General features: G+C 35.3%; 1 protein-coding gene across 4 annotated transcripts in view; it reads right to left on the minus strand.

The window, feature by feature from the left end:
* The window catches only part of LOC149786526 (uncharacterized), a 222,868-nt gene that overhangs the window by 100,668 nt on the left and 98,829 nt on the right, over positions 1-23,371 (minus strand). For all 4 annotated transcript variants that reach the window (XM_089977028.1, XM_089977029.1, XM_089977030.1 and 1 more), the window contains 10 exons: positions 20,995-21,199; positions 19,882-19,993; positions 16,880-17,034; positions 13,818-13,940; positions 9,731-9,906; positions 8,190-8,340; positions 5,572-5,706; positions 4,658-4,818; positions 3,763-3,855; positions 1,058-1,271 (listed from right to left, as the gene is read on the minus strand). In XM_089977028.1, coding sequence (XP_089833154.1) covers positions 1,058-1,271; positions 3,763-3,855; positions 4,658-4,818; positions 5,572-5,706; positions 8,190-8,340; positions 9,731-9,906; positions 13,818-13,940; positions 16,880-17,034; positions 19,882-19,993; positions 20,995-21,199 — 1,525 coding nt within the window. The remainder of the gene's footprint in view (positions 1-1,057; positions 1,272-3,762; positions 3,856-4,657; positions 4,819-5,571; positions 5,707-8,189; positions 8,341-9,730; positions 9,907-13,817; positions 13,941-16,879; positions 17,035-19,881; positions 19,994-20,994; positions 21,200-23,371) is intronic.

Consider the following 23,371-nt stretch of genomic DNA (forward strand, 5'->3'; position numbering starts at 1 on the left):
ATTTAACAAAGAATTTATTTCCCTGGAAAAACAATGTAAAAATGAAAAAATAAGAACTTACAGCTTTTAGAAATCAAATCCAGAATAAATACAAGAATAATTAAAGAATTAAATTTTAGAAGACCTAGTAATGAAATGTTCTAATGAATTCAAGCTCGAGTCCCAACAAAAAAATCCAAAATGGAAGGCGATTACGTATACTGTAGCCTTTATAGTCTTGATGTATCTACAGTTCTTTGTTGATCCACAAACAATATTCCGGTGCTTGAATTTTGTGAATAAAATTTCAAGAAATGTCTTTGTCCAAGAATTCTGTATGAGCACTCAAATATTGCCAGGAAAAAGAATAACTCCCCAAAAATTTTTTTAGACTCATCTGGTTGCAATGAAACACTTTTCAGTGTCCATGGTAAAAAAGTCCCAACTGACTATTTTCTCTATAGACAAAGGTCATACAGTCAAATAAGATGCAAAATAGATACTCATTTGAGGGTCATGTGATCACCTTCCAGAACAGTTTAGAAGCTATTTACATGTCTATGGTCATGTATTCCAGTACAGCCTCGATCTCACTCTATGTATCCCACAATAAAAATAAATAAAAAAAGAAGCTGTGTATGTGATTCTCAATCATGGTCATGAACTAGGTCAGCAAAAAGATACAAAGTTCTATTTAGGTGTTTTCAACTAAATAGTCAGGTCAAACTAATTTTGTGAAAAGTATCAAACTCCAGTGAAAAAAAGTACATTACATAACATGTAATGAAATAAAAATAAAAGAGATTTTAAAACTTACAAACAATTAAATTAAATCAAATATAAATTGTATCAAATACAATTAACAAACTCTGTAAATGAGGAATTGCAACTTTGGTTAAAACATTAATGATGTAACTATTCTTGTAAGTATGGAATTCTAACTGGTTAAAACATTACACAATGTAACTAACTTTGTAAATGTGCGATTCCAACTTTGATTAAAACATTTATAATGTAACAACTAACATTGTAACTGTGGAATTTAAACTGTGGGCAAGACATTCATAATATAACTAACCTTGTAACTGTGAAGGGTTGAAATTCCCATTTTGGCCATGACTTTTGATATTCCTCTGGCACAAGCAGCCCTGAAATTCATGTAAATCTCCTCATCTGCCAGAGGTGGGTCCAGCAGATGTTGTTGTCGCAGCCGGCTTACTGTCTCATAAACCAGATAAGGACAAACTGCATCTATACCATATCCCAGAAGGGTGCATATCTGATGGACCTCTCTGTAAATGAAAACTCAAAAAGTCTGCAAATCCATATCACTGCTGAAGTAACATCAACGATTAAAATAAATCATGAGGTAATAAATTCCTTTCTGTGTTGCCTCTATTTTGGTAAACATGTGTACAACATAAATTTATGTCACTGCTATTGTAAGCAATAGAAACCTATTTATTTTAACCTAAAACTAGGACTTGAATCTGATTCCGATTTATCCGTATAAGGATATAAGTAATGTATAAATCTGACTGTTAACCAGACAGAGAACCTCATCAGCCATCACATATGGTCATGGCAGATCAGAATCTATGTTGCTTGTTTTACTAATTACTTGCAACAAACTGCATGGAACCAGATATGATAGCACATTATGTGAAACAGATCAGAGTCTTTACAGTCTGCCAGTGGACTTGATTAATAGCGAGTATATATTCGATATAAAGCCAGGAATACTTACCTGCCACAAGTCATAAAACTTACATATGAAAATTACTTAACATAAAGACACAAACAGCATCTTAGCGTTTTCAAATTTAGACAAAAGAAGTCTTGAATTTGAGGCTTTGATGTTAATCAATGGCTCACTAGTGGAGCTGGTAGAACAAACATTTCCTACAGTAAAACCACCATTAATATCCTCAACAGTGTTTCCCATTATGCACATTTGTGCATCAGGGATGCACACTGGAGAAAATTGACACACACATTTTGTTGCCGTGTGTTTTTTTTTACACAAAGGATTCGCATAATGCATTCAGGATTTATTCAGTATCCAATGCATTGGACGAGGGTTGGCATCATGTATACTTCAAAGGATTCACATAATGCGCTCAGGATTTATTTAGTATCCAATGCATTGGACAAGCGTTGGCATCATGTATACTTCAAGCATAGGCATTGACTGGTCCCCTGCTTTGTTTACTCCCTGTGTTGCACCCCTCTATTCATATAGTGGAGTGCAATGCAGGGAACCTACGAAATAAGGAACCAGACTAGCATAGGCAATGTTATGACAGAGAAGCTTCCCCTAATCTTGCAAGCTCTTACGCGATTTCCATCAAGCTCAGCAAGATATCATCTTGATGTTTAACCTCAATGCTTGTTGCACCAGAAACTGATCTCCAGATGTGCACTAAGTATCATTAGTGAAGAAAATGAAAGAAGCAGAACACAAGAGTAACTGTGGATCTAACTTTAATGAAAAATGGAGAAAATAATTCCCTTGTGACTTCTGATTGTGTGATTGCGAAGAATGCAAAAGTGAATTATCCTTTCGTGAGAGGGTTTAAGAATTTTTAAAAATCTGCCCTCATTCACCACAAGATATCAGGAGAACACATATAACCCAAGACATTCTTTCACAACAAAGAAATCAGTAAACTTGCTGAGACAAATGCGTTTATTTGGATTACACAGTCAGGGGGTCATTGCAGATTTTGTTGGTTTTTAACTTTGCTGCAATAAAAGAAAGATCTTAAAAGTTCAAGTGTAACTTATTAGAAACAAGATGAATCATTAACCTCCTTGATTTTTGGATAAATTTGTTCTAGGACGAAGTACAATGAAACCGATGATAGTACACATTTTATGACAGGCAGTAAATTAACTGTCATTTGGTTACAAAGATTTTTTAGGCTTTTTGTATTGGCTTGTATGTAATGTGTTGGTCTGTAATATTGCTACAAAAAGATTATAAGGAAACTGTTAAAAGTATGACCTTAAAATGAAAAATGAACCAATAAAATTATTCTTTGAGTGGACAATACATTTGTTTGTTAATTGTGCATGTTGGTTTTTTAAATTAAAAAATGTTTTTTAAGCAAGAAAAATGTATACCCATATTCAGGTCCAAAATATGGGAAAAACGAGACACTTGGCAGCTCTGCTAATATATAACCTCAAAAATGAAAAGATAAATCAGTGACCAGTCTAACACATAAACTCACATAATGATATAGATAGCTCTGTGACCAGTCTAATACATAACCTCACATAATGATTTGGATAGATCAGTGATCAGTCTAATACATAACCTCACATAATGATTTGGATAGATCAGTGATCAGTCTAATACACAACATCACATAATGAATGATACAGGTAGATCGGTGATAAATCTAATACATAACTTCAAATAATAATCCCAATCTATAAACATGCAAGAAGGAAACAAATACCAAACTAGACTATGATTGGCAGTAAAATTTCTGCTTATCAATATAAATGTCAAAACATTTGTTCTCCATGTTTATGATAACAAATTATTACAGCATGGTGACTTAATCTTTAAAGTGCCTACTAACATTTACAGATAGGTCATTATGTGATACAAGGATGAAATTTAAGTCTGAATTAAAGTGTCACAGGTCTAGACTTATAATATTTAGACATGTTTTGGTGAAATTGGGGCTTGGTCTTTACAGACCAAAAAGAGTTAAGATGGGCAATCACTTAAATTTATAGTACATTATGCCCATTATGCAGTATAATTACCTGACTTCCCCTGATTCCATGATAAGACCAACCTTGAGTCTCAGCTTCTTGTCAATCAGATGGTGATGGACTGCCCCCACAGCCAAAAGAGAGCTACAAAGATTGGAGGAGACTGATTATTGTGGGCTATTCAATACCAGTTTGACCAGGGGACATACTAGCATAGTTTGCCCAGGGGACACAATGGCATATTCTTCTCTTAAAGAAAGTGAATAATTAGACTGGCAAAATAGTCATGCTTATTGTTTACATGTTCATCAAAATTTACCAAAATATGACATTTAACATCTAGTTTAGTCAGAAAGGCAATGTTTCACTAAATGAAATGAAACTGTTAAATTCTATGACAATATGAAATGTGTTGATAAAAGTGTTCTTTGTGATAATCAGGATGAATTTGAAATTATAAAAAATAACATAGAAGAATTAGAAAACAAGGCAGGGCCAAATGATTTTGTTGTTGTTGTTGTTGTAGGGTTTAACGCCATTTTTCAGCACACGATAGCCTATATATGGCAGCCAGTATTAATGGTGGACGAAGAACCCGGGAAAACCCTGGAAAGAACCACCAACCCACGAGAAGCTACTGGCAAGCTTTCTCACATATCCACATTGGCTGAATCCGAGACTCGAACCTACGCAGACAGAGGTGAGATGGCAGTGATCCATAACGGAGAGCGCTTTAGACCACTCGGCCACTCGGGGAGGGCCAAATGAACCTGAGCTTATGTTGACATTTCCCTTGACGTAATCCAAGATTATTTTTAAATTTGTCCAACATACCTGAAAATGATAAATTATTACAAAGATAGATTTTGAATCCAATGAAAAAATTTGCAGTAATCAAATGTCATAAGAATGATGAACAGCTTTTGAAAAGAAAATGTTAACTTACCTGACTGGTACATTGTTTTGGCCTGCCTTTCTGTCAGACAAGATAATCAATTGATAACCAGTCCTGGCTGCTTCAGCTGCCTCCCTGTTTATCCTAAGTAAGGCTGGTTGTAGCCCATCTGTGCCTGATGTGACTAGGTACACTATGTCTATAATTTTAGACTGCAAACAGATAAATCATAGGGTAATAGAGTACTTCAAATCAATGGAATCTTGAACAATATATCAAAACACTCAATAAGCTAACTAAATAAGCACTGTCAGAATTAAATTGCTGCAGTTGTTACAACATTCTAAGTTAGCTGGGAACAAGGCCACTGCTGACATTAAAAGGCCCAAGGATAATGCCTGTTAAGATACAGTAATAATCACATTTTGAAAATCTTATTCAAGAATGACTTTCATGAAATACTTTGTTGTCATCATTAAGTGATGTGTGCTTAACATATGGTATAACAACAGTGTCATGATGTATTTTACACGACATAAAAAGACTTTACACATAAACATCTTAACATAAGTGACACTGGTGTCATAACTGTTACCATCAGATAATAATAGTTACTATGTTTTAAAATCTGCTCATGCTATCAAAATGATAATCCTTATGGTTAGTACCATTCTTAACTTATGTCATGTGACCCAAATAACTAATATTTTAAACAAAGTTAATCCCTTCCCAGTCAGAGATGAGGCCTTTAGCATGAACAGCGACTTTATACTGATAACAGCTGATTAAATTTTGCTATCAGTTTAATGCATATCTGGACAAAATCTGATAAAAGGTGCTACTATAAAAATAAAAAAATTTAAATTTAACAAGTAAAAGATGAAAAGAAAAGGAATGACCAGATAACTTTAAGTGCAACAAGTGATTAAATTTGACAAAAAGAAACTGTAAAGAAATTATATGACCTTCCATCCTCTACACTTGGTATACTTGAGGACTTCCATATCACGCAGTGACAAAATAGGCTGCTCTAACCAAAGTCGTCTGCACTGCTCTGGACTGGGTTCCAGGATGTTTGCCTCTGGGCCAATGGGGCAGGCCTGTAAAGAGAATAGAGAATAATTCAGAATGTATGTATGTACAGGTTATAACAGCATTCAAGTTTCATACTAGTTATATGGAGCCAATTGTAAGGCATGCTGTAAATCTGTCAAGATAAAAAATACATCCTGCACATGACAAGATGTAATAAATGCCCACAGCAGAAACTGACAGGTGTTGTTATTCCACACATCAAGTAAATGTGGGTGACTAGTGTAACAAAAATCTTTGCACACAGAGGAACTAGCCTGGTGTACTAGTTCAAATATTTATTTCAGGATCGATCAAAACAAAAGATTTAGAGTATGAAGCTAGAATCGGACAATCTAACAAGTTTGTGTGTGATTTGTGTGATTTAGATTTTTAACATAGCTTTAACAATTTTCCAGTCACATTGATAAGATGTCTGCAGTGTGGCAGTTTAAAGTGATGTCTAGCACTGCAGCTTCATACCACAGACATGTAGCATGATGTCCCACCCAGTCACATTATCCTGACAACAGGCCAACCAGTCCTAACACTAACCTCTTAGTGCTGAGTGCCAAGCAATGCAGCTTTTAGTACCATTTCTTTTAGAAGTCTTTGGTATGACTTGGTTGGGGTTTGAACTACGACCTCCCACATCCAGGGTGGATGCTCTAACCAATAGACCACCTGAGCGGTCTCTAACAAGTTTGTGTTGGTCAACTAAACAAATAATCCATAATTATACAAACATGTTTTAATGTATTATTGTTGCTAAACATTAAATACATTGTGTGGTAACACCAGAAAGACAAAAAAGTTTAAGCATTCATTGTGTGTGACAATAAGAAAGATCTCATTTAATCTATGTGTGCAGTTGACACAAAAATACCTGAAATTGGATGATGACAAGAGAGAACTCAATTGTAAATACAGTGTAGTGAAAAGAGTTAGAAAGAAGCAGAATTGGTAGGAAAATGCATATAAAAAGCTGAAGTGTAACCCAGGAATGGCTGTAATTTCATCAAAACTTTCATAATCACCCCTGGAATCACACTAATGATGGTTCTCCTTAACTCCGTGGACTTCAAGGATTATAACCAAGTAGATATCTTTAATCTGTGGCATACTGTTGGACCAAGAAACAGAAGGCTAAAGACCAAGACTTATGGACTAATATTTCACATGAATCATATACCGAAAATGAGCAAGAACTTTCACCATTCAACCAGATGTTTGTAAAAATACATTGATTGCTGCGATGATGATGAGTAATAAATGTTGAATAACAAACTGGCAAAGGTTATTTTTGCAGGACGAGTGAAATTTAGGCAGGATCACAGGATCAGTAAAATTTGATTCTATGGATAGTGAATACAAAAATGGAGTCCCTTGAAGGGACTGATGCAATACAAGGCAAAAAGAATAACCAATAATTTAAGATAAAACCATTTCTTTCTTTTTAAGTGTCAATTGCTGTAATCATTTCTGATATTCTGACGCAATAACAAGAGTTTCAAATTAGCTAGATACACATATCATATGTCAGGTTGGCACCCTTTCATTTAAAACTAAGTGGACATCATTAGAAGACTGTTGATCAACCCCATGTGATAATGATCATCCATTCAGATTTCCAAGACAGTTGTCATGCCAGCCATAATCGATTTACCACTGGCACCATTTTCATTTAGGACGAAGTAGGAATTATAAAATGTCTACAGGTGAAAACCCCATATTGATATAGACATCCATTTCCTGAGGAGTAGAGATAACAATATTTTCATAATATGACTTCTGATTCAGAGGTACCACTTGTGCCTTGATGCTTTTTGTCAAATTTGGTCGAATACTGTTGAGTGGTTTTTGACAAGTCATTTAAAGACTATTCTATTTTTAGTAATTAGTGAGCACATCTGCAAGACCTTTATGCTCCCTGCAAAATTCCGCTCATATGCTCAATTTGGTCAAGTGGTTTTTAGAAAAAAATGGTAAGTAGTAATTGTAAAGGATACGCAACTAACAATACATGATGTATAAAAGACCTGAAGCTCACATGGCCTACAGCTGCAAGACAAATTGTAAAAAAGAGAAAGCTGTTTGTGTGTTTGACAGATTTTATGACCTAAGCTGCATACTAATTATCTTTTTTCTTCCTGCCTACATAGTCCAGTCTGCATCATTTATACTTTTACATGGCATTTGTATTAATCCTTTCTTGTATAACCCAAATTGAAATGGGTAACAATATATATTAAAAAACTTCCAACCTGAAATTATATGGCAAACTTTTAACAAGATCATTTGAGGCAAATGACCTTTGATATACAATTTCAGTTTTTGACAAAATGATTTGAGGTAAATGACCACAGTTGTGACAAAATCTGACTTACAAGATCCCATACCAGGCTATTAAATGATGTATACCTAAAAGATAGATACCTCAAATTCAAGAATCATTTCTCATACATTCATATGAAAAGTTCTGATAAGTAAGTATATCTCAAGAGTGGCTTACCAGTGACATGACTATCTTTTCCCTGAATGGATCTACTGGAGGGTTGGTGACCTGGGCAAAGAGTTGCTTGAAATAGTCAAACACCAGGGGGTTGTACTGGGACAGACATGCGAAGGGAGCATCATTTCCCATGGATCCCAGGGCTTCCTTCCTAAAAAAAAAGACACATTAAGTTTCTGAGTATTTAGGTATCTTATTCTGTCAAACATTTTTAAAACAATCATAATGATAGTATCATCAACAGTACATTATATGCCCACCCCATCGTTAACAGTCCTCTGAAAAATTAGTAAAATTATTGGAAGAGGCCAATATTCTTTGAAAGTTACCTTGACCTCTGCATTTTTTACCTTGAAATCAACAGGCCTCCTCCTTACCCTAAGTGCAAATCATTCACAAAGTCATGGACAGTTCTGTTATGTATAACTAATGTTATTTTGCAAAGACCATATTTCTTCTTTCAGCCGTTGACCGTGACATTTTGACTCCTAAACTATTAACCTTCTTCCTTAACCCATGTGAATGTGCAAGAAATATTTTTAACATTCTTTCAGTCACACTGACCTTGACTTTGATATCATTAGTATTTTTTTTTATCCCATGTACAAATAATCCACAAAGTTTGGTAACCGTAGACGGTGGAGAATTTAAGTTATTGTGCAGAAGAAGAATTTATTTTCTTATTTTAGTCACAATGACTGTTATCAATGACCTTTTCACCCTGAAATCAAAAGGTTTCTTCATTACTTCAAGTGCATGATATCTACAAAGTTTTGGTAATACCAGATGGATGAGAAACTTATTATGCAAAAACCACTTTCTTTCTTTCCATCATACTGACCCTCACCTTTGAACTTTTGAGCCCAAAATCAGTAGGGCTTTTGATAACTCCAAATGCAAACCATCCACATGGTTTGGTGATTGTAGATGGTGGACAACTTAAGTTACTGTACAGAAACCAAATTGGTAACAGACGGATGGATAGACATCATCATCATAATATAATATATTCCAACTTAAGGTAGGCACACACAAATTCTTTAGGGTCATGCATATAAAATGTAAAATACATGTACAAGTCACAAATTACAGTTTTAGTAGGAAATTTTTAAGCAGATAAAGTCTTAAAAAGTCTAGAAGTTAATATACAATATATTTGTCTGTACAATGATCATGTACACAGAAGTATATTACATTGTTTTCTATTTTCAGAGCCTGTATATGATGGACATCATCAACAAAAATCATAATCCATTTCTAAATCTTAACAAAATTACTTTTGTTATGAATCGATTTTTCAGTTTAAAGGTATGCCTAATTTCTGAAACAAATTAAGAAATGAACTAAAATCATAGTAAAATATATTTGCATAAAATTAGCTGAACAAGTGATGAATAAGCTATATGGTATTAAGTCTACAACAATTTTCTGCTATTTTCTTCAACTGTTTCATTTCTGCAAATTTATAGGTGAAAAAAGTCTTCCATATTCTCATTTTCTTTTTCTTCCCCTTCTCCTCTTTCACTCATCCTGAACCTTACTGGTCTCTGATCATTGGTAGAACCAGCATATTGAGTGCCTCCGTTGTCCAGCCGAACATTGGTAGTCGTTTGTCCTCTTCCAAACACCCTCCATGACTGTGCTGCTCCCTCTGTATGCACTCCTGGGTAACCTGGCTCAAGTCGTGTTCATGTCTCAGCTCAGACATTGATATTGTCTATAAAGAATGCAAAAAACTGACTGCATTTCTTTTTAACTATTGTATTGTAGCCCCAGGCAAAATGAACTACATGCAGCCATATCAGGTGTTGATATCAATAGTGATTACAAAAACAAACCCTTGCACACTCACAGGAATGTGTTTTAATAACTTACTGGGCATTAAACCTTTAACCCACAGGTTACCATTTGCCCAATTTCTGTAAGTTACAATATGATGATGAAAACATACCAACTTGTGTTTCAAAACTAAAAGCCTAAATGTTTAAATAACAATCTGTATTTTAGAAACTGTAAAAGCACTTGTGTTATTTTCATAATAAAATCAGTTTGAAACAATATGTGAACCTGTCATGGTAATAATGGTGTATATCGCTGTGTCTTGGAAGGACCTCTTTGTTAGATTGTTTGTTTTCATTGGACATGTAAATCAAGGAAAATATAGAATTAGTTGAAAGTATAAATATCATGTGATAAAGATTTAGCCTAAAAATAAATATCAGTGTCTGCTTAACTCCTAATCATTATTGCTAGAAGGGGAGTTAAATCTGGGAGAAAGGGAGTTAATTCAGTTCATCTTGAAGCGTCCTTCAAGCATTGTCCACGATATTTCTGACCAAAATGTTGTGTAAATATTATTATGAAAGCAACAATTAAACTAAATCTAATTATCAAAGTCAAAACTAACTCTAATTATCTCAGTCACTGACAAATGTGATCAAAGATAGCAAGGTAACCATGCAAAAGGAAAACCTGGTGAATTCAAGCTTTGTTTGATACAGATCATGATGGAAAAGTCAGTTCCAATGTTTGTAGTGAACTTAAAATTCCTGAATCGGCAATCCAAGATTTGCTCAAGGGTGAGTACAAGTTTCACTATTACTTGCAATAATATCATGCCATCGATAATTCACTAATAAAACAAATTTAAAAAAATAAAGTTTCAATGCTGATGTGCTTTTTGTCCACAAAACAATTGCCTCTTCTTTTATAGACAAAAAGCAGTCATGCAACAAACAATGTTTTGCAGGTACTAATGTATGATGAGAGGTGTTGAAACCTCTTGGAGTCATGTTATTTATGATCTTTCAGAGATTGGTCATCTTGAAAAACAAGGTCAATTATACTGAAAGTGAATAATTTCATTACAAAAGGCTGTTTATTGACAATTATTCCCAGCCTGATTATAAAACAAGTATTCAGCCATTAAAAGGCGTGCTACCCAAAGTCTTCTCAACGTCTAGCCAGGATAACAACCCCTTCTTCATTTTTCAAGGTCCTTTGGAAACTTGCACCCTTGTCTATGCTTTAGGATCCTTGTGCAAGTAAATATCAAGTGCTCTGAATAATAGTTTATATTCATTCACATTTTCAACGTATCAGCCAAGCTCAAAACTTCAACACGTCTGGTTGTATTTATGAGCACTGGCTGAAGAAAAGAAAGCCACTATTTCAAGACACTCATCTGACTGGATTGATATTTTAAGCAGATGCAGTAATAATTATGTAAAGTGAAGGAATAAAAATATTTCAGGAAAAGTAAACAGCTCAAAGTCACTTGCCCATAAGGACAAGTAGCCATCTGAGTCAATTGTCCTGTAGGACAAGAACCAACCATTTTACTTGCCTTGTAGGACAAGTAGCAAACCAAGTCACTTGCCCTGTAGGACAAGTAGCCAATCCAGTCACTTGTCCTTAAGGACAAGTCACCAACCAAGTTACCTACCCTGTTGGAAATAGCCAACCAAGTCACTTGCCCTGTTGGACAAATAACTTGCCCAAAAGACCAACAGCCAACCAAGTCATCTGCCCTGCAGGGCCTGTAGCCAACCAAGCCACTTGCCCTGTAGGACAAATAGCCAACCAAGTCACTTCCCCTGCAGGACAGGTAGCCAACCAAGTCACTTGCACTGTAGGACAAGTAGCTAACTGAGTCAACTGCCCTGTTGGACAAGTAGCCAAAAAGTAATTTGTCCTGCAAGACAAGTTGCCAACCAAGTCAACTGCCCTATTAAACAAGCAGCCAACTAAGTCACTTGTCCTGCTGGGCAAGTAGCCAACCAAGTCACTTGCCCTGTAGAATAAGTAGCCAAACAAGTCACTTGCCCTGCAGGACAAACAGCCAACCAAGTTACTTGCCCTGCTGGACAAGTAGCCAACCAAGTACCAAGTCATTTGCCCTGCAGGACCTGTAGCCAACCAAGCCACTTGCCCTGTAAGACAAATAGCCAACCAAGTCAACTGCCCTGTTGGACAAGTAGCCAACCAAGTTACTTGCCCTGTTGGACAAATAGCAAGACAAGTAGCCAATCAAGTCACTTGCCCTGTAGGACAAGTAGCCAGCCAAGTTAACTACCCTGTTGGACAAGTAGCCAAAGAGTCATTTGGCCTGCAGGACAAGTAGCCAAAGCAAAACAAGTCACTTGCCCTGTATGACAAGTAGCCTACTGAATTTTTTTCAAGCCCTTCCATCACTTACTGACAGACATTAGGTGTGAATCAATGGGACTAATTATCTGTATCACAGCTTTTTTCTTCATAAAATTTACTTAGATTTAAAACCAACAAAGCTTTGTTTAGTTTCATTTGCATATATATTTTTACAAACCTAACATTTTATGTTCTGACACTTTTGTTGGAAGTTTCTACAAGTAAATCAGTAAAATTTTATGAATAAACCAACTCCACATTCATCAAATTAATAACATTTTGACCTAGCAGGTCCTTTTGATCCTAATTTTTCCTTTTATGGAAGGTACACCACTGAAAAGAATTTATTCATTGCAGCCTACTCCTCTGGTAATTACAACAACACACTACATGGATTAGGACAACCCATATCAATTTAAGACGAAGAACAACACAAAGCCATGAGAGGTGAATGTGACTTCAGGCACTCACCCCACCTGGCAGTCTAACCTTCTCATCTACAAGCTTGGAGGAGAGATCCCTTAGCACATAATGATCTGAATACCTGCCAACCTTCCAGACTGTGGGAGGTTTATGACCCTTACAACAACAAATGGGGGGGGGGCATTCTAAGGGGGATTGTGATAATCTGGTGCTTTGAATATGGTTGTGCTTCAAATCAGATTGATTAGGGGCTTAGTATGGCCTGAATTTTGCAGAGATTATGAAGTATGTAAATAACTGAGATCATCCAACACAACAAACTCTACAATAACACAGATGTTCTCCATCACAGAACCATGTTACCTGCCATTTGTATAGATACTGCATTATGCCCTATGAACAATCTTTAATACAGAAAAAAAATGTTATCGCAGGATTTATGTGTTATGAAATGTACAAGTGAAAGTGGAGTACGCGCTGGAGGTCATTCCTAAAAGAAAAAAATATTAACTAATACATAAAAAAATATGGTAGTAACAGTGTAAAATCATCAATACCTGTAATAAAAGTAAAACCATTTATACTTCTTCAACCAATGAAATGACAGAAAATTTTCAGTGAAATACTATTGTCTTGCCTGTCCACTGTCCTATATGCTCACTTTTAAAGTCAAATTCATCTGCAAACTGCACAGACTCAGATCTGCTACTGCATAATACAGTGATCGATCTCAGTCTATTAAATTTGTTAGGAATAATCAGTATAACAAATAACACAGAATCTGATTTAATGTTGTATTATGGAATGTCAGATCAGATCAGGGTCTATGCTGTTTGGAATTGGACCAGACTCACAATCAAGTATATATGGTACCCCTCCTTGAATATGATTTTGAAAAAACTTCAAAACAAGACAAAGAATTCTGGCCAATTTTTATTTCAATAATGAACCCATGCCTCACAGTTAAAAAACCTCACAAGACTGACCACTGAGCCTCCTATAGGTGAATTAATGTAAAGAAAGAAAGCAAGACCACTAAAAGAGAATCTGACTCACTTCATTCTTCAACCATTTTGCTACAGGGCGAAGATTAGCAATCTGTGACTTCAAGACTTCATCCTTCATGAAGATTTTCTCTTTGGTATCAACTAGCAACATCCTCCCTGGCTTCAATCGACCCTAAATAAAAAAAATATATTTCATAAGAAATCATTGCCTGGCTTCAATCGACCCTAAATAAAACGTAATATTTTATAAGAAATCATTTCCTGGCTTAGTCAGCCCTAAATAAAACATAATATTTTATAAGAAAACATTGCCCAGCTTAGTCAACCTTAAATAAAACATAATATTTTATAAGAAAACATTGCCTGGCTTGGTTGACCCTAAATAAAACATAATATTTTATAAGAAATCATTGCCTGGCTTAGTCTAACCTAAATAAAACATAATATTTTATAAAAAATCATTGCCTGGCTTAGTCTAACCTAAATAAAACATAATATTTTATACAAGGTCATTGCCTGGCTTGGTCGACCCTAAATAAAACATAATATTTTATACAAGATCATTGCCTGGCTTGGTCGACCCTAAATAAAACATAATACTTTATAAGAAAACATTGCCTGGCTTGGTCGACCCTAAATAAAACATAATATTTTATACAATATCACTGCTGCATAGCACATATAATTAGCAGCAGCTTAATTCTAGTAAATGAAATTATGCACTAGGATAAAAGACTAATCAACAAAGTCATCGAAATACTTAACCAGTAGATCTTTCAAAAATCATTTACATTTTATTTATTTTTCAGAATGAAGCAAACCAGGACTTGTTTCCCTGATTTTCTGAGTTGTTGCTTCATTAAATTAATATCTAATATGACACATTCGTTGACTCACCAACAAAAAGACACAAAACAAGAAATTTGGTTGAAATCTAAAATTCCTTGGTAAAGTTACGCTATGAAATACAAAGTCAGGAATGCACAGGTTATACAGAATACAATTCCTGAAAATGATGTTGTAAAGATGGGAAAAAGAACAAGTTCAATGTCTCATTTTAAAAAGCTGTATACCAAATTTGGCTGAAAGTGCACAAACTTCAAGTTATGCCATAGAAAGAAAAGTCAGGATGATGGGTGATCAGGGGGTATAATTCCTATAATGTTTTTGAACACTGGAAATTGAACTCATTAAATATCTCATCAATATAAAGTTGGATTTCAAATTGGGTTGGAATCCCACAACCCTTGGTAGAGTTATGCCACAGAAAGAAAAGTCAGGTGGTTTGGCAATCAGGTGAACTCCTTCTTTAAATGCTGTTACGAAATGCTGAAGGTCTCCTCAAGATTGAGCTGCATATCCGATTTAACTGCATACCTGATTTAACTGCATACCCGATTTAACGGCATACCTGATTTAACTGCATACCTGATTTAACTGCATACCCAATTTAACTGAATCCAAAATCCTTGTTAAGATTAAGCTGCAAAAATGAAAATTTATGAGGACAATCAGGAACCACAACTCATGAAAATGATGTATAAGGCTGGAAACTTTTTTCTGAGGTCAGTAGTACAAGCTGTAAACAAACATATTTGTCAAGCAAGTCCCTAATGATAGGGCTCCCAGGACTTTGTCAAGCAAGGTCATAATGATAGGGTTCCCATGACTTTGTCAAGCAAGGCCCTAATGATAGGTTCCCATGAATTCGTCAAGCAAGGTACTAATGATAGGGTTCCCATGACTATGTCAAGCAATGCCCTTATAGGGGTTTTGATGACATTGTAGAGCAATGGCACTAATGATATAATATCAATGGCTTAATCAAGCAAAGCTGTAATGATAGGGTTTCGATGACTTTATCAAGCAAGGCCATAACAACAGGGTTTCAATGACTTTATCAAGCAGGCTGTAATGATAGGGTTTAGATGACTTTATCAAGTAAGCTGTAATGATAGGGTTTCAATGACTTTATCAAGTAAGCTGTAATGATAGGGTTTCGATGACTTTATCAAGTAAGCTGTAATGATAGGGTTTAGATGACTTTATCAAGCAGGCTGTAATGATAGGGTTTAGATGACTTTATCAAGCAGGCTGTAATGATAGGGTTTAGATGACTTTATCAAGCAGGCTGTAATGATATGGTTTAGATGACTTTATCAAGCAGGCTGTAATGATAGGGTTTAGATGACTTTATCAAGTAAGCTGTAATGATAGGGTTTAGATGACTTTATCAAGTAAGCTGTAATGATAGGGTTTCGATGACTTTATCAAGCAAGGCCATAACAACAGGGTTTCAATGACTTTATCAAGCAGGCTGTAATGATAGGGTTTAGATGACTTTATCAAGTAAGCTGTAATGATAGGGTTTCGATGACTTTATCAAGTAAGCTGTAATGATAGGGTTTCGATGACTTTATCAAGTAAGCTGTAATGATAGGGTTTAGATGACTTTATCAAGCAGGCTGTAATGATAGGGTTTAGATGACTTTATCAAGCAGGCTGTAATGATAGGGTTTAGATGACTTTATCAAGCAGGCTGTAATGATAGGGTTTAGATGACTTTATCAAGTAAGCTGTAATGATAGGGTTTAGATGACTTTATCAAGTAAGCTGTAATGATAGGGTTTAGATGACTTTATCAAGTAAGCTGTAATGATAGGGTTTCGATGACTTTATCAAGCAAGGCCATAACAACAGGGTTTCAATGACTTTATCAAGCAGGCTGTAATGATAGGGTTTAGATGACTTTATCAAGTAAGCTGTAATGATAGGGTTTAGATGACTTTATCAAGTAAGCTGTAATGATAGGGTTTAGATGACTTTATCAAGTAAGCTGTAATGATAGGGTTTAGATGACTTTATCAAGTAAGCTGTAATGATAGGGTTTCGATGACTTTATCAAGCAAGGCCATAACAACAGGGTTTCAATGACTTTATCAAGCAGGCTGTAATGATAGGGTTTAGATGACTTTATCAAGTAAGCTGTAATGATAGGGTTTAGATGACTTTATCAAGTAAGCTGTAATGATAGGGTTTCGATGACTTTGTTGAGCATGACCTTGATGAACACTTTTGAAAGGTCCTTCATTTGTAAACTTTTATTCTCACCTTCTGGATCACCTCTGAGTTGGGAAGATCAGTGACACCCACCTCACTAGACATGTACATATGGTTGGACTTGGAGACGTAGAATCTGGAGGGACGTAGACCATTGCGGTCCAAAATAGCTCCAACGTACCGTCCATCAGTAAATGTTAACAGTGCTAAAATGAAGGACATTTGTTTTTTAATTTTTCTCAAAATGAAAATCATTTGCGTATTAAAACAACATTAGCTTATGAGCAAAGCTGTATGATATCTTCACAAGTTCTGCACTTACAACAGTTTACAGATTTTCTTTACATCAAAAAGAACTTTTCATCCACGAGTACATTCAATCTCTTGTTCTGTCTTAACAAGATTTTTCATCAGAGTCTTTTAAAGCTTTGGAGAGTTGAAAGTTCTTTCTTGATTTGAGAATTTTTTTTAAAAAGTTCTCAATATTAATGAACATTTTTAAGTCTCAGTAAAACCTGTCTTGAACAATCTCTGCTATGAAAACCCATCATGAAACAAGATTCTCTATGTATTTATTGATTACAAAGTGTAATAACCTGTCATGAAAGATCGCCTGTCTTGCTAGATCTTTTGACAGAAGGGTTAGTCTTTCAGGACAGGTTTTGCTGTACCTACTTTTAATGATATTTAAATGCTGCAAATATTGTGGATTGGTTTCCATTGCTTAGGGTATGAACATTATTGGATTTTGGGGTTGTTATGAACCATAAATGTAGTATGCCCCAAGCCAATATGTATGTCATGTATTGTACTGTTGCATGTTCTGTATGCATGTAATGTTACACATCTGCCTGGTTTGTGTGCATTTATTTATATGCACTTCACACTACCTGTGACTAACACTGTGTATCTTGACTTTTTTTGTGTGTCTTTACGGTCTATGCTATTCACAACAAAAGAACATACCACCTATACCTGCTTGTGAGTCGAACTGCAACTGCACCGACCCAGATCTGCCATCACATAATGCACCAGAAAATCTGGGTATCTGCATTTTGTAAGCAGTTATCAGTAGAACAAACAACATATAACCTGGTCTGCAGGCACATCATGCTATGGCAGATTATGATTTGTATTGTTTGCAGTCTGACTTGACTTATAAGCGAGTTTGGATGGTACTATAGAGCCACTCATTAGGGTTGTTTTATGTGATATAATAGCTAATTAACATAATCTTTTCCATCAATAGCTGTCAGTATTCAAGTCCTATGCCAAAAATTGATATCACTGGATAATTACAGAGGCAGTGATGGATCTTGTTATAGCTGTCTCATTTGTAGTTTACACTGAGTATCATGGCTGTGCACCATGATTCAGGTATCATCATGGATATTCCTAAAGACTCTAACAACCATTCTGAATTTTCTACTTTCAATCCTTATGATATAATAACTGGCAATGCAATAAACAATGTAATATCAGATGGCTTAAGTGGAAATTCTGATGGACCGTTAGAAAGCAATTAAGACTGTAGTGATAAAGTAATCCAAAGTGAAAGTGACAATGAAAAAAAATTTGTCAAGTGAGTAGAAGATATTGATTTGCATTCATTTATAGAGGAGAATGACCTGGCACACATTATTTAAATGCTTATAATGTGGATGATGATTTGCCTGCTATAGTCATGTCAGATTAATAAATATACAATACAGCAATGATGAGAAATAGTACAGGAAAAAATACATATTGATGCTGTCCTGCCTGAGATGAACATATTTTTTATATTTATAATAGCATAAATGTTTTTCTTTACTTTAATAAAACTATTTAATTTGTTTTAAACCATTTCCTGAAAGTTCAACAATCAGTTTATACTGCCTACACAATCTGCTACATGTAGTTCCCTACATTCCAGATATAAAAGGTAACTGCACTTTCATCTGATGACCTGTGTCCACACAATATAATTATTTTAATTACTAGCATAATGTTATGCACATGTTTACCTTTACTTCAAGGCACAATATTTTACTAGCATAATAAAACTTGGAAAGTCAGAATATCACCCACGTGAAAGCCTTTAAGAGTTACATCCCATTATATAGGTAATGGTTGGGGTAAAATCAATATGGCAAAACTGACACATGTAGGGCAAATAGTTCAAAAGAACAAAGATCTGGTTTATTTAAAAAGGTTACATTTACAAAAGTCATTTTTCTGCAATTCCTTATTTTGTAGTACAATATATCTTTAAAAAAATCTGATGTTTAAGAAGAATCTAATAACAGATACTGAAAAACAAATCTATCAGCTTTCATGTCTAGGTGGACTGCTCCAGTGGCCTAGTGGTTAGAGCGTCTGCCTCAGATGCAGGAGGCTGCAGGTTCAAACCTCATTTGAGTATTACCAAAGACCTAAAAAAAATGGTACTAACAGTTGCCTCACTAGGCACTCAGCATTAGGAGGTTAGTATTAGGACTGGTCGGTCTGGTGTCAGTGTCACTGGGTAGGACATCTTGCTACATGTCTGCAGCATGATGCCCCAGTGCTAGACATCACTATAAACTGCCACACTGCAGACATTGTAGTTCTATGACAGGCAAATTATTAAAGCTACATTAAAAATCTAAATCACACACACACACTTTATGTCTAGTCAACTGTATATATATATATAATTATTTTGATGTAAACATTACAATCTAACAGACTTACACAGAACAAAGATTTGTCAATGTTTTGGACATACTATATATACTCGTTTATAAGATGAGTTCAATTGCAAATCCCCGTTTGTGCAGTTTGTTGTGAGTAATCAGTAGAACAAACAAAACAGACCCCAACATGCAAGCGAATTATGCTACAGTAGATCAGGATCTTCACTGTTTGCAATCTGACTTGACTTAAAGCAAGTATATAAGGTAGCTAAGTAAAAATATAATTTTAAATATGGTGAAAATCTATACATTTTTAATAAAATTTTGTTTTACACAACAAATGTAAATGGGTTTTTGAAGCTTGCTTAAAAAATGCATCAATTAATTGTTTGTTACCTGGACCATCCCAAGGTTCCATTGCATATGCACTCCACCTGTAGAATGCCTTCTTCTCCAATGGCATGTATTTATCATTCTGCCATGCCTCTGGTACCATGGTCATCACAGCCTGGAAATGACAATTTACATTTTGCACAATTACTGCTTTTGCATGTGGCATTTCATCAACTGCATGAAAAGAGTAATTTACTATCACAGCATAAATATTATGATCACCTTGTTTCCATTTATTGAAAAGGAAAAATGGTATAAAAATACTCTCCATTAACACACAGCCAGATACCTCTTCATATCTTAAATATGAGTGTATTGTAGACTGAGATTTCTCTAGCACTGATGACCATAATAAGTCATCAAGGTTCTTTTGACAGAGCTGCCCCATCCCATTCCAACCCTAAGTACTAATATTAGTTCCCCATCTTTCGAGATAGATAATAACATGAGCTTTTGTGCATCAGTGGAGTAGAAGGGTGTGATTCACACCTGGTGTTCTTTCAGCCTACTATAAAAAATTTGAACATGCTTCTTACATATACTGAAAGAAATTGAATGGACCTCTTATTGAATACCAGAATTACTGCATATCATTATAGAAATATGTTTAAAATATCGTTTGCCATCTTTATCCACTATTTACTTTTGACAGTACATCATATTAGTTCAATTAATAATTTAATGCTGTTTTCAGTCTAGTTTTTTGTCTGCCATAGAAGGCCATTGCTGCCTTATTTGCAAATGTACACAGATCCTAGTATATATGGTATTCATTTAATAACGTATTGAAGAATATCGAAATATTGAACAGCAAGCCTTATTTGGAAAATGAAAAACTGCGAGAATCTCACCTTATCTGTCATGGTGGACAAAGTACGATTAACGTAAACATAACAATATAATTTACCTGATATGGGCTTAATAACTTTATCAATAACCAAACTTTTTGAAAAATATAACTCTACTTAGGTAATAGATTTAAATTTAACTAAGGCAGCTTTATATCTTTCACAGTAGTTTTATTTGCTCAATTGTAAGCTATAGGATCAAATCATAGCCACGTTGAGGCTATTACATTGTAGCTATCACAACCCCATGCCCATCTTCTTTACGCACCTCTGGTAGCTCTCTCCCTCCAGCCATGCAAAGGAATTCCAAGACATTGTCCACACTACCAGAGTCAGACATTCCCTCCTCTACCACAGGGTATAGCTGTTGTAGTCTATTCCCATATACATCACTTTTCATGACCCCCTCTCGAGCTGCCATCAAATTCACATTCCCTCTAAGTGTGTTAATCTCACCATTGTGGGCCAGGTACCTGAAGTAGCAAGGTTTTAAAGTTTAAAATGCCAAATCAAAACTGCCCCCGTCCCCCCAGTAAAAAATTCTGTACTTCCAGATTTTGTATACACATGTACAATGAAAAACCCATTACATGGGACACTTTGTTCCCAACCTGTTAAGTATAGATAAATAAGGAATCTGGATTAAGAAATTGTTTAAAAGAATAGTAGATGAAATTCCTATATACACTGAGTCAGTAAGACAATGGAATAAATGGAGTCCAGAGTAAGACGGCTTTACTGACATCTTCTGTACAGATAACAAGGCATTGTAATAAATGGAGTCCAGAGTAAGACGGCTTTACTGACATCTTCTGTACAGATAACAAGGCATTGTAATAAATGGAGTCCAGAGTAAGACGGCTTTACTGACATCTTCTGTACAGATAACAAGGCATTGTAATAAATGGAGTCCAGAGTAAGACGGCTTTACTGACATCTTCTGTACAGATAACAAGGCATTGTAATAAATGGAGTCCAGAGTAAGACGGCTTTACTGACATCTTCTGTACAGATAACAAAGCATTGTAATAAATGGAGTCCAGAGTAAGACGGCTTTACTGACATCTTCTGTACAGATAACAAGGCATTGTAATAAATGGAGTCCAGAGTAAGACGGCTTTACTGACATCTTCTGTACAGATAACAAGGCATTGTAATAAATGGAGTCCAGCATTAGAAGCTTCAATGGCATCTTCTACAACGATTAACAAATTTATCACATGCACATCCCCCATAGTCAGAAATGTAGGCAGGAATTGAGGTTTCACTCACTCACTAACAACAATACTGACACTGGGGGGGGTGGAATTTTCCCACACCAATGTGTATGATTATTTTTCTCTCATTTCTAACCTGAAATGAAAAGTAGAAAAATGGCAAATCACTGCCATATATAGAAATTCAGAGTCTTTTCTAAAAATGTTTACATCATCTGAAAGACCATAAAAAGCTATATTTAAAGCATAGTCATTCAGGAGAAGCAGTGACAACTAAATTTTCAAGATATCCAACCTGGTGGCTATAATGAATAAATGAGCAGCACAGTTGGATAACAATATTTTCAAGATGGTCACCATTATAGTCATACTGAGAGTCAATTTGCTTCATTTTCATTTAGGATCAGATAGACATCAAAAGAACTCTTCTAATAAAATGCCATGTCAAAAAGGATTTCCATTTAAGAGCAGCCATAGTAAGATATGATCATTCAGAAGTAGTAGTGATATGATTTTCAACATGGCTACTGCAGTGGCCATATTTAATGTTTGTGCAGCACCACTCTCCTTCATGACCAACTAAACATCATAATATTTTTTAAATGAAATGTGTGAGTGACACAATTTTCATTTAGGACCAACCTGACATCATAAAACGTCTGTCAGTAAAAACCACATGATGATATGACCATCCATTCTGGAAGTGTAGCAATAACAAGAATTTGAAGAAGACTGCTATGGTGGACACAGTGGATGTCAACATCATTTTCGTTTAGGACCAACTAGACTATGGGATGAAAGTGTCATGGCAATCTATGAAGTAGTTTTGGTGGAGTAGTGGTAACAAACCTATACTACAAACAATATATGATGGACAAAATAAACATCCCATAACCTCCTCTTGTCAATGACCAGTAGAACTAAACATAGTACAATTTAAATTCACTTACAAGTCAAGTCCAACTGCAAACAACATAGATCTTGCTCAGCTATCACAAAATGTGCCAGCAGATCAGGGTCTATGTTGTTTGTTTAAGTGATTAATTCAACAAACTGCACAGATCCATACCTGCCAGCACATTATGGAACAGCAGATTTGGGTCTGTGCAGTTTGCAGTTGGATATGACTTTTGACCAAGTATAGATGGTAAATAAACTGCCTAAAAGCTCCTGACTGATGGGCAAACAATCTCACAATGAACTCTATGACCTTTGAAAGAAGTTGCAGCAGCGATCAATGTAAGGCTTTTAATGAGTTTCATAACTTGAGTTTATTAGGATGGATCAATATTCAGTTCTTCAAGTCAAACACCAAAGACACAGAGGTCATAAAAGCTTACCCTGCATTTTTGAAACATCCCTGATACATCAAAGCCTAACAATGTTGTACCAAAACAAATAACAAAAAAATTGGACAGGTAGACAGAC

This window comes from Sinohyriopsis cumingii, chromosome 12, assembly GCF_028554795.1.
Source record: "Sinohyriopsis cumingii isolate HCF-2022 chromosome 12, ASM2855479v2, whole genome shotgun sequence".
In the NCBI taxonomy this organism is placed as follows: domain Eukaryota; kingdom Metazoa; phylum Mollusca; class Bivalvia; order Unionida; family Unionidae; genus Sinohyriopsis; species Sinohyriopsis cumingii.